The 12704-nt window shown below is 40.3% G+C and overlaps 1 protein-coding gene across 1 annotated transcript in view; it reads right to left on the bottom strand.

Moving 5' to 3' along the window:
* The window catches only part of LOC118698106 (potassium voltage-gated channel subfamily KQT member 1-like), a 411246-nt gene that overhangs the window by 178301 nt on the left and 220241 nt on the right, over positions 1 to 12704 (bottom strand). Inside the window, exons 13-15 of the mRNA XM_054514922.1 lie at positions 7669 to 7744; positions 4046 to 4140; positions 3024 to 3064 (exon numbers count right to left, since the gene is read on the bottom strand). Of these exons, the coding sequence (XP_054370897.1) occupies positions 3024 to 3064; positions 4046 to 4140; positions 7669 to 7744 (212 nt within the window). The remainder of the gene's footprint in view (positions 1 to 3023; positions 3065 to 4045; positions 4141 to 7668; positions 7745 to 12704) is intronic.

Below are 12704 nucleotides of genomic sequence, written 5' to 3'. Positions count from 1 at the left end.
TATTTCGAGTCTGTTTTCTTGTCAGTCAGAGCCTTATGCAGCTGATTGATTGGTAAAAGAAATTTAAAAAAGGTAAGGCATAGTCCTGGATCAGGCACTTGTGATTTCCTTTGGACAGCCTAAAAAGTAAACTGCCAAAATATTTTCATCTCCAGGAGAGGTGGGATAAATTAGTTCCTGCAGAAACATGGGCATCTCTCATTTTAAATATTAATTGACTTAAAAAAGATAAAATTTAAGCTGAGCATATTTATTATGCTTTAAAAGATACAGTGACCCAATTTCTTTTCTACAGATGGGAAGGAAAAAGTATCAGAAAGCTTAGGTGGCACTTTATGCAAAAAAAAAGCAAACAATGGAACTGTCAAAATTTTGCAAGAAAGCCCTTTTCTTCAGGCATTCCCACCCATGTCATGCAGAACCAAGAGGTTCAGATAAACTGCAGATAAACATCAGCTTTTTGTGTACTTTTCTGAACCCAAACACTGGACCTTTTGTTTTACCTTGGCATTATTCTTCACCTTTGCCCCTGAAAAGCTGTAGTAAGTCTCAAAAATTGCATTCAAAAGCAGTTAACTCCATAGTGTGTAGTGAAGGTCAAGCATGACACTCTTTATTTGTATCACTATATGTGGCTACTTTGTTGATTCCATAAATTCAATGAATATGCTCTTTCCCTCTACATCAACACTTTCCATTATGTTTATTATGACAGGAATCTGTTTCATCTGACAAAATTGTGTCCCCTGGAACACTGGGACAGGCTTCCAATGAAATTATGAGTATATTCAGAGAGAGTCTTCTGAATGTACTAATAAAAGTAGGGTCCAGGTCCTTGGAATATTGATTCATTATCTTAGTGTTTTTTAATGCATTCCTGCTTGAAAGAGTTTCAAAGAAAGGGAGGAGATGCCAAGACCAAAACAAGGAAAAAGGGAGAATTCTTCCCAATATGCAAAGGTGAAGGTGGAATTATTAGAATTCTTTGTACAAAATAGATCAGATATTGTAAGTTTAAAGGGATAATTAAGCAAGTTCGTTGAGGACAAACCATTTTGGAGACTAAATACACTGCAATCTTGTCAGGAAACCTCTAATGTGCAATGGGCTGAAAGCTGACAGGAAGGCTGGAGGCTTTTTTTACACATTTCCCAAAGCACCTTGCTCTTGGCCCTGTTGGAGTCAGGACTGCTCTGACCCAGCATGGCTTTTATTCTCTTCTTGTATCCTTATCTTGTTTTAACACAGCTTTTAGTGCTTTTTTATCTCAGAGAAACTAACTTGAAAAATAACAATAATTGCTTCCAGTAAATTCAGATTCTGGGTCTTTTATGACATCATTCACTTTTGAAAAGTAATAATACTATAGACAGGCTGCAATTGCTTTTATATAATATTATCAAAGTCCACAACAGGGAATTTTCAATAAAAAAACCTGATCCAAACCCCACTGAGGTCACTGGAAAGATTCCCGTTCATTTCAACGGGCTTGGAATCAGACCTTAAGATTCTTTGAATGGGAGTATAATAAAACAGGAAAAAAATAAAAGGAGCTGGAAAGAAAAATTCTTTTCACGTTTTTCTCCTTGGCAGTTTAATTTTCTTTGCATTGTCATTTCTTTTTTGCTTGTCATCAGTACAAAAATAACACAGTCTAGGGGAAACACCCATATTGTTAAAAAAAGGATTTTAGCAATGCCTGGAAAAGTATTATATAAAAAATCCATGTTCAATGTAGAATAAGCCATGCATTCTGAGGGAGACTCAGGGATAACCCTTTTTCTAGAGAAAGACAGTACAAACATCTATTTTCACCCCAAACAAACAAATACTGCATCCACTTTTCACTGTTCACCACTTGGAAAATCCTGGGAGTAAATCTGGGTTGGATAACATCAGGAGTAGTTGCAAACTAACTCTGGGTTCAGTTCTGCACACCATTTCTCTGGAACCACTTACCTTATTTTTGGATTTGTGGAGGGTTTAGATAAAATAACTGCTAGATCAAATAACTTCTGGTTTTGGTCTTGCAACCCCCTAACTGAGCTCACCAGCTTCTGCATCCCTAACCACCATTCTACCTCTTCCACTCCTGGTACTGCAGATTCTTTCCAGCCCTTGTCCAAAGCCACAGGCTCACCTAAGACCCTCCCAGTGGTTTCTGTGACCCTTTTGACTCAAGATTTGGTGAGACCAAGCTTCCTGAACATCTTCAGCTTCTTGAACCTCTCAGAACATAATTCTACAATGAGTTTCTAATTATTCACCTCCTCTGAAACCAGAAACTGCTTGATAAAAAGTGCTTCTAACACCAGTCTTTTCAAGCACAAATTGCAGTTTCAGTTTGGTAATGCTGTACTTGAAATAAAATAATACATTCTTGGAGATAAGGGACGTCTTTCCATAAATTTAGCTTGCACATTGTGGAATGAAATCCCATGCATAAATATTTATAGAAGTATTCAAGCTGACAGATTCTTTTCCTGTGGTCCAAAACCAGCTACAGGGGAAAAGGATTGTACTACTGAGCCTTCTGCAGCAATCAGATGTTGAAAATGTGTTTTGAATGATATTCCTTGTTCTGATAATATTAACCACTGACAACATGCCATGTTTTAGAGGCTCTGAAATTACTTTGCCACACTAAGTTGTGCTCCAAGTCAGTTGTGAATATGGGACATGAGTTCAGGAAGGAAGAAACCTTTTTAAGTGGAATAAACATATATTGTAATCCCAGGCCCAGACCAAAAGATTTAGAAAGACTATTTTTGTCGAAGGATTTCCCTCAGGATATTTCCATCTCATCATGTTCTAATACACATTTTAACATTTATTCTTAATTTCCATTTACTCCCCTACCACCTGAATGAAATGTATTTCTCCTTACACAGGCATTCTAGGGTTTTTTAACAGAATTACATTAGTGTATGTTTGCCTGCATTATAAATCCACATTACTGTAGCCAAGGGTATGTTCCCAAAGTTATGGAGATAATAATTTTGCATGAAATACAGTCACCATACCTGGGAGGAAAAGACCTGGCTTTCCCAAGGATTGATCCAACCTGAGAAGCAAACAGAAAATTACCAGCAGATCAATTACCAAACAACTTAAACTCCGTTGCTAAGCACGGGAGCATAATCTACATGAGAATTTACAGTAGCTCTAGACCCAAACCAAAACAAGCAAAAACATGAGACTAGCATGACTTTCTGCACACACAGTCAGCAGTTTAGCTCTTTAAGAGTTTTTCCTCCAAAATCAAACCATATTATTATTGCTATTTTTGTGAATACTAATATTTCTCAGACTTTCAAGTTGTAACTAAAACATAGTTCTCCTGTGTCCTATGTAATCTAATAACAAAGACTATACAAACAGAATGACTTCTTAATAACATTTGCAACTATTCCTAAAGCCTCATGCAGGCGGATTTAATATCTGTATATGTTGACACAGTAGATTCCATTCAATAGGATTTTTTTTTCATTTAATTTAAGGGCCAGGGGAGTTCATTCTGGTGTCCCAGTCCACAGCATTAATTTGTAAAGAGAAAAGCACTTTGTGCTGAAACAGAAGAGAATAGTTTTGTGGCAAAATATTTCGGCTGCAAACCCCAAACTTGGAGAAAGCATGTGCATGGAGGAATGTGGGCAGGGAAAAGTTCCAGATAGTGCAGCACAAGTGAAACAGATTTCTTTCAGTTGTGGAGAACCACAGAGTGGAAACAGAAAGGTAAATCATTATTTGAAAAGTTTTCCTTTTCTAAGAAGAAGACAGAAAAGCTTGGATCACACTATAAACTTCACAGCATGCACCTTCATTTCTTTTAATTCCACTTGGAGAAAAAGGAGAGGAGAATAAAGGCTAATTGTAAACTTGGTCATAAAAAGGGTTAAAAATGGCTCCAAGTTAAATCCTCCAGATATTGTGCTCCCTGTTGTGCTTGCAATTTTGGACAATTACTGTTCATTAAGAACACATCTCTCCTAAAGCCAGCTGGCACTAGAGGAATCAGATATTTCATGAGGTAGACAGGGCCTACCTCCTTTGAAGTTCCTTTATGCGAACCATCATGTTGAGGTGTCCTTGGGAGTACTGCTCAATCACATCACGGACGTCGTACGGCTTCCGAGCTTGCTGGGAAAGGAGGCAGGCAGCAAGTTGAAAGGTGAGCATTGGCCAAACTGGATTTCTACTTAAGACAGGCCTTCATTCTATTTTTTTATCTGCCCATTCGCCTGCCATTTTGCAACAGTTGTTGTAATGAATAAAAAAAAATCAACGCAGCCGTTGTGGGAGTGAATGTTTGTTGTGGAGACGGAGCCAAATGATTCCTATTACTGTCAGTTAGAGTCATGTCTTCATGTTACTCCATACTGAGCAAAATATTAGCCCTTCACAGTGTATTTGGGAAACACAAACCCAAGATGGATAATTTATCTGGGACTCCCATGTGCAGTATCTCCTGGCTCTTTCCAAAGCCATGTGTTAATCATAATGTCAGGGGACTGAACCCCAGGGATTGGCCCAGCTCAGAGCACTTGGACCCAGAATCAAACATCTCTGAAGACCAGGGATGTCTGGTGACAGAAATATTGCTGCTTGAGGAACAGGGAAGACAGATGCTCTGCATAAGTCAGGAGACTGCCTGCACGTGGGTTTTGTCTTCCTTTGTCTTTCGCGATATCTTTGAGATCAGAAAAAAAAGGTGAAACTAAAATAAAAAAGGACACATAAAAAATTGCAAGAGAGTGAAAACACTCCCACCTGCCCAGCTATATTCCCATCCTAATAAGAATCCAGGTGCTTCTGCCAAGCCTTGGTTGCTTGTTGCAACTACTGTGGCCAAATTTCGAAACAAGTCTGGAGAATTTGCAGAAAGTGATGTGGTTATAAAGAGTGCAGCATGGTGATATTTTAGCAAGTAAAATCAATGTGTGTGGGGAGGTATCAATGCAAATCATGGCCTGTTGGAAAGACCAGCATTTTGAGAACCCTTATGGGAAATGTGGGGCAAAATGTCTCCCTTTTTGGCTCTGACTCAAGAAAAGAAGGGGGGGGAGAAAAAAAGCAAAGGTAAACTGCAAATCTAGTAATTGAAAATTACTGAAAACAGCTCATTAGTCATCTTGTTGTCTGTTTGCACTCTGTCACAGCCTCAGCCAGAGCCATTAGCATGCACCACTGCACACATGCATTGAACACCTACAGTATGTGCTGGAGTCATGCTTGGAAGGCTGCCACACAATCCTAGAAATTTCAAATGAAAGCATGGAACTGGAATGGAAACAAATCGTGTGAAGTGAATGAAGAAGCAAGAGCTCTTCGTGACAAAATGCCTTCCCTGCACACAGCACTTACCTGCACCAATACTTTCAGAAGAGTTGTGGCTTTGGAGGTGTGTGTGTGTGCATTTGAGTGCATTTGGGAGCAGAGGCTTTGTGAGGGAAAGAGGTTTCAGCTTTCAGCTTATCGTTCGGTTTTCGGTCGGGTTTTTTTCCCCCCTTTCCCCAGCTCCGCATTTTGCAGACGCTGACACATCACTATTTCTGGCCAGAAAAGCAGCCTATTGTCTTCACCCCGAGAAGCAATGCCAGTATCACTCTTTAGATGGACTAGGGGGGGTGCCTGGAGAGTATTTTGGCTAAATCCCGTGTCCTCTCCTTTGGACACTCTCTATTTAAACACTGAGCATGGCGCAGAGCCTGGATGTGCTGGGGAGCTTTTCCCTCCCCTCTCCCCAACGGGCTACTATGTGCATAATTAATTCTACTCTTTCCCAGTGAAATTTCTTTTCCCCCTCAAAAGAAGTCCTCTGACAGTTATCCCTTTTACCAAACCATCAGCTCCTACAGTTGCAAAGAGCTGCAATCTGCCTGAGTCCTCTCTGAAGCTGAGTAAAAAAATCCCTCCAGCTTTCACCACTTTCTCCTCCTCTTTTTCCATAAAGATTTAGATTTGGGCATCTTATGTCCTGCCAAACTTTGGCACAATCCCCTGTCATGTTTTTATTAGGAAATGCTAGAATGATACAACTGAAGCCAGGAGGTAATGGGCTTTCAGAGAAGTGTGGTAAATGCAGCACTTGAACAACTCCTTTGACTTTCATTCTGTTCATAATCCCAAATCCTGGCCATTTCAGCTCAGTATTCCACATTCAGCATGCAAAACTAAATAATATTACCCAGCTTTGAACTTCCAAAATCTAATTAGCATGGGGAGTTCTATAAACTCTATTTCAGGGCCCCCAGAAAGGAAGGAACAAAAAATTATTCCTTCTTCTTCTACCCTGTCACTGACTCACAGAATTCTCTCCATAAATTGATGAAATTCAGTTTTTATGGTTTGGTATGACTGCCACTAGCTGACAGCTCCAGAACATTAGGTCTCTAGTGGTTTCAAATATCCTAATTTTTATTCGACCTCATTTATAAACTGATTTGATTTTACAGAACTAGTGTCCCTATTTACTTCTTCCTTTTTTTTTTTTTTTATTTCCCATAGTGCTTATCTCTCTGGTGTATTTACAATATAATCCTGCTCTCCTGTTTTTTGCTGAGTTTAACAAACTGAGTTCTAGACTTCCTTCAAAAGTAGGGTTATCTGAAGATACACATTTGCAAGGGATTAGGAAATATATAAGATATTCTATCTGCCCTAATTTAGAGTCTTTTGAATGCTGGGATGTTATCTCAGGCTTCTATCCTCTATACTTCTATGCATTTTAGTGCTCAGCTCTAATCAAACTTCCCTGAAATATAGTTTTTTTTGATTTATTTTCTCAAAACCTCTTCAAAAGGATTATGAATGGCCATTAACTTGCAGTGCGTCCTCTTGGACAAAAAAAGCATGAACATGAGATGGAAATAACGAGGGCTTTGAAAATCAGTCCAGAAGTTAATTTTTCATTTCCATGGCATTTCCAGCCCATGGATGATGAGAATGATGATATCAGAATCACATCCCAAAAAAGATTTATCATAATAAGTCTCACTAAACAGGCAAAACGAAACAGTATTTTCAATGCAATATATTCAGTTTGAGCACTTTGTAACCTGATTGAGAAAATTAACTGAACACTTCATAAAGACAGCAAATTTCCAGACAGCAGATACTCCACAATTTTATAAAATATGGCCTATGAGGTCCCTTTCTGGGAAATACATTTGGAAACATGAGTCACACCAGCGAAAGCAACTTTGCACCCACAGTACTCATCAGTAAAGCTTATTGATCTGTCAGCCATACACAGCACAGGACTGAACATTCCCTAATTGATCAGATGATTGATAACATTCTTGTTATGATCAGTATTTTTGCAGACACCCTGACGGAGGTTTTTTCACTCCAACACCAGTGTTTTCTTCACTTCTGTTAGTGGATGGGTAAGTATTGGTCAGTGAAACAAGCAGAAGCCCAAAACACAAGTGCAGTAAAAAAAGAGAAGTAAAAATAATGATACTGACTTCTCAAAGTCAGGGGTTTCTAGCATACTACATCCATGGATCACTGATATTAAAAAATCCACAAAAGGTGTGAGCCCAAGAACCTCAAGAACACCTTTGACTTGTTACAGTCACCTTCACCAAGACAAGTCGCTTCTGAGAACGCCTTCGGTGTCCCGTGAGCTCACGAGATGCACTTGGGATTGATCCTGCTGCTTACCTGAAATTTCCTTCTGGCCACAAAATACTGCATCCTCCTGATGACTTTCACAGCTGTTCTGTGGGCTTCAGTCAGTCTGCCAAGGAACACAAATACAGACAGACATCAGCTGGGGGGGCAGGAGGGAGGAAAAATGTCTCAATGGAAGATGTTGACTCCAAGCACCGAAATGTACAACTGTGTTTTATCTTTACAATGCAAAACTGCAGTGTAGCAAGCTGTCAGTGTGTGGATGCTTTGTTCTGCTGCTTTTCCTTCCTGCAAATTGTGGTTCTAAGTATCCAAAACTGATAAGTGAGACAATGAAAGCAGGTGTACAAAGATAATACATGTGGAAGGGATTAGACAGGATTACTGTCAATGCACACAACTGGCATCAGTTTGAAAAATATTAAATGTTTTTAGAACCATGACTGCATTCCTTATTTTGCATTTAATGAGTGTTTGCCCATGAGCTCTATTGCATAGAAAATAAGTCTTCAAAAATCCCTTTCCTTCCTACTTTGAAGGAAAGAAAAATCAAAGTGTCCTAAAAAAAAAAGTAAATAAAAATGAACACAACATATACTTTCAGCACACGTGTGTGTGTGTCTGTACTGGTATCCAAACACAGAATGGGACATTTTATAACTCAGCTGTATTACTTCACCTAGAGTATCCTGCATTTGCAGAACATTATTTGTGCCACTTGGCAGGCAATTAGTTACCACACCTCTTCTTTATGGTGAATTTTGGCAGGGTAGAGAGGAAGCAGGAACATGCTAATTATAAGAATGAGCATTTTCTTGAAGGACTGACTCCTTCCCCATGGACTCCTTTATTCATTCAAAGTGAACTAAAGAAAACAAAATTTTCTTTCCAAGGAAGTTGTATTGTTGGGAAATCTATGTTTTATATGGACATCATCCTTGACATGTGATGATAATCCCAGGAAGAAAGCTTTCCAGCAAGAATCTTCTGAAAACACAATCTGCTGCCTCTTCCCAGTGTGTCTCGCTGGGGAAAGGAAGTATTGGCTTGACCACCTACTTGGGTGCCACAGTTTAGAGACAAAGTCTTTAAAATTGGAAAGGTTACAGTGGATTATTTCAAATTGAAGGAAATAAAGGTTAAACAAGCAGGGCCTGTGTTGTAAGAATTAGCATAATAATTCATTTTTATAATTATTCTTTGGGGAAAACAGTGCTTATCCTAGAATATGCTGAGCTGGAAGGGACCCATCAGGATCACTGAGTCCAACACCTGGTACCCCAATAATCCCACCCTGTGCCTAAGAGCTTCTGATTGGGTGAGGATGCCATAGCCACAGGCTTTTAACATAAGCTTTCAGTAGTTTTTCCTTGCTCTTTTCACTTCAAGTCCCAGAATAGCATTAAATACAAGCATAAATAGCTGTCTGTCCTGCCTATATGCCCATATTTCATTTATCTGTGTATATCCATGCAGATGTCCACATAAATACACTCACACACGCAAACACACAGGAGACAAAGCAGGGTGAGCATGACTGAAGAACCACCTTTGTTTTACACCATCAGCAGCACTGCTGAGGAGGAGTCTTTACATTTGTGTAAGCCCATCAAGGGGATTTCACAAGTGTCACTGATGAGCTAGCAGCAGTTTAGCCTGCAGGACCTTTATTATGGTGGAAAAAAAGCTCCCAGCTTGACATGCAGGGCCCCAGCTGAGCTCCTGTGGCTGCTGACTAGAACAGAGATGACATTCTGCTTGCAAATGGCACAGAATTGATAGAGAAATCTTTTTCAGCCCCTACAACTATTTTTTTTAATAACCACAAAAGAATCACAGCTTAAGGTTTAGGGGTTAGCCTACCTTCCTCGTGTAGCAGCTAAGACAAAAACTTGAAATTATCCCCTAGAAATAAATGATGTGAAATTTCATATGTATATTTGAGGGGTTTTTTATTAGGCTAATCCATATGAGATGGTTCAGGGACTGTTTAAACAGGCTTAAATAGACAAGTTTAAAGAAGTCAGAGATGTAACCAAACCAAGGCAGTAATTTCATCCTAATTCCCCCCCTTCAGCACAAATCAGGGCTACAGAACTTTTTTCCACTGTGTTATCAAACCAAAGTTTTCAAAACAATGAGACTGAACTCTTGGAACTTGATGCACAGCTGAACAGGCCTCATTTTTAGACAGAAAAGTAATTCATTTGTCAAATACAGCTAAGAAGGTCACCCAACTATCATTCCAGAGCACTTGATATCATCATGTTCCAATTGGCAAAACACACACCAGTCTCATTGGGAGAAAATTCTGAAACAGAAGTGACTGCTCAGATTTGATGGTCACTGGTGTTAAACTGAGAGTCAGATATGTGTGAAACCTGACTTTGATGGAAAAATAGCATGAAAAGGTGTAAATCCATTGACTGAGACATTTGGATAAGTCATCTTAATTGCCCCAATAAATCCCCTGGGAGCACAGCAGCTCCAGATGAGATAAATTCCTGCTCTGTACAGCAACCAGAGCTATCCTCCTGATGGGAGGTTGGGGCAGTGTGGCCATGATCCTAAGCAGTTTTTTGAGATTTTAGCTGTTTTTCATATGTTTCTGACCACTAATGTCCATAATGGATAATTAAAACTACTACTGACCAGGTTACACTTTTCCCTGAAAATAGCCCAACGCATCTACCCTACTAAACCTTGTATTTTATCCCAAACCCTTGGATTGGGCAAAACTCCTTCAGGCCTGAAGGTGTAGGTCTGTCATGTGCCAGAAACATCCACCAGGAGAGAAGAAATGGTCAGAGATGCTCAGGGTCCTGCTTTGGTAGTGCTCAGCAGGAGCACAGCACCACTTGCAGCAAATCCCCCAGATATTTTAGGATAAGGAGCTGATGAGACAACAGCCTGAGGGGGGGTGTGACTGACCCCACATTTGCACACTCTTTCCATGTGGTATTTTCTATGGAAACAATACAGAAAGGGACAGATCTACACAGGGACTGTGCTTTCTAACTCCCTCGGGGGTGAGGATTTAACTCCTTTCATAGCCTGGCTCCCAAATAGCAGGACCTGAGCCCTTGCTCTAGGCAGGAACAGGAGTGGGTGGGTGCCCACACCTCTGTCCCTACAGAGCAGCCAAACTCTCCTTCCTCTGTGCACCAGAGGGCAGTGGCACACACACACACACAAGGAGATGCTTTCCAGCACATTCAAACATTTAATTATTTTTTAAAATCCACCCAGAAACCTAAGCTTAAGCTCTCCTCATAAGGATGGAGTCCACACTGAGGGGGGTGGGTGGTTAGTATTGGGTGTGTTGTTTTTTCTGTATGTTATGCTCAAAAGAATATAATTAGAGCTTTATTGGCACACAATTCCTTGCTTTCCCATCTTTTAACCTATACAACAGGAAATAACGTTTTGTCAAAACCCTCCCTTAAAACACTTTGTAAAGGAGAACAAAATAACATTTGAACAGAAGTGATCTGGCTTTGGGAAAGTTATGAGCACATAAATTAATAATTGAAGCTTGCAACATCTGTAACTATAATGAATACCATGAAATGTCTATTGAAATAACATATCCTTGGATCCATAAATGATACTGACATCATTTCTAACTGTGTCTTCAACAGCACCCAAGGCAGTGTGTGCTCCTTACCTCTCTGCACGAGGATTTCTCAGCAGGATGCTCAATTTTAAAAGGGCTCACAACTATCCTAAATTACAATGAGTTGTTCCTAGTTTGGCTCCTGGGCTGTGCCTGTGGTAGGGCAGGGAGGAAGGGAGGGGGTGGTGGTCCTGGATCATGGATGTTCACACAGTCCCCACCCTGGGGGAATGCTCAGGATCACTTGGCAGCTACTCTGGAATGGCTGGGGAAGGGGACTGGCTCAGCATCCCCCCTGCAGGTCCTGGCTGTGTGTGTGCAGAGCCTGGTGGGACAGCCCAAGGGCCACTGCAGGCTGGGCTTGCTCCTCTGCTCAGGGCTCAGACAGCACTGAAAGGCATCACTTTCAGCTAAAACACTTGAAACACTTGGATGTATTTAAGACTGTTTTTGTTGGTTTTGTTTTTTTTTTTTGGTTTTTTTTTTTTTTTTTTTGTTTTTTTTTTAACGGCAGGAAGGCTGTAGCTTAAGCCAAAGAAGCCAAACATTTTCTTTTTTGTTGGAAATAATTGAATCAGAGGAGAAAATAGAGATGATGAAATCCAAAGCAACTGTAAAAAACTATCCCACTGGGATGTTTTCATAATCTTTCTTTGTTATGGCATTCTGTTAGTTAAAAGCTGGTGTTGACCAGTCTAGATCTACTCTTTTTCTTCTTCTGTATGGAGTCTGATAACTTCAGCCTAATGTGCTTTGGAGCAGTCAGGGAATATTTTAAGTGAAAAAAAGATACCTAAATGGACCCTAAAGCCAGGCAGAGTTACAACTATTGCAGGCCATGCTGAGGTACAGCTCAAGTCTCCAAACAAGCCTGATATCAGTGGATGTATTTTCAGTCCAGCAGCATTTTTTAATCATTAGAGTTGACTTCAGTGTAGGGATCAGGGAAGGGACTTTGCCCAGGCTGGGCTACAGAGTGGCTGCAGATAGTGGAATGTGCATTCCACACTGGTTTTCCTGAAGTTTATTCAGGTGTCATGAATTAGAGGAGTTATTCAGTGTGTAACATCATGAGCTGTGGAAAACAAAGGCCACTTCAGCAAGGCCAATTATAGCTCTCTGTCCCAATTTGCAAAACTGGTTTGAGGATACACGCTCACAGTACGTGGGTTACTGCTGAGCTTCATTCATTTGTCAGATTTTCATTGCTTAGCAGGAAAATACATACAGAGTCACACTAACCTGTTTTGTTACTGGTCCCTGGATGGTTGGTAACTCCTGCCCAGAGAAACATACAGCATCATCTGCTCTGGAGCTGTCCACTTGGCATTAGTTGCTAAGGCAGCACAAACAGGGACTAAATCAGTGATGGCAACTGAAATGTACAGAAGTTACTTGAGAACTCAGCCCTCCATCTGCCTTTTTGCTTTCCCATCATGTCTGATTAAGA

The sequence above is a fragment of the Molothrus ater genome, chromosome 5 (genome assembly GCF_012460135.2).
Source record: "Molothrus ater isolate BHLD 08-10-18 breed brown headed cowbird chromosome 5, BPBGC_Mater_1.1, whole genome shotgun sequence".
Classification (NCBI taxonomy): Eukaryota; Metazoa; Chordata; class Aves; order Passeriformes; family Icteridae; genus Molothrus; species Molothrus ater.
This window is presented reverse-complemented; position numbering and strand designations above follow the sequence as displayed.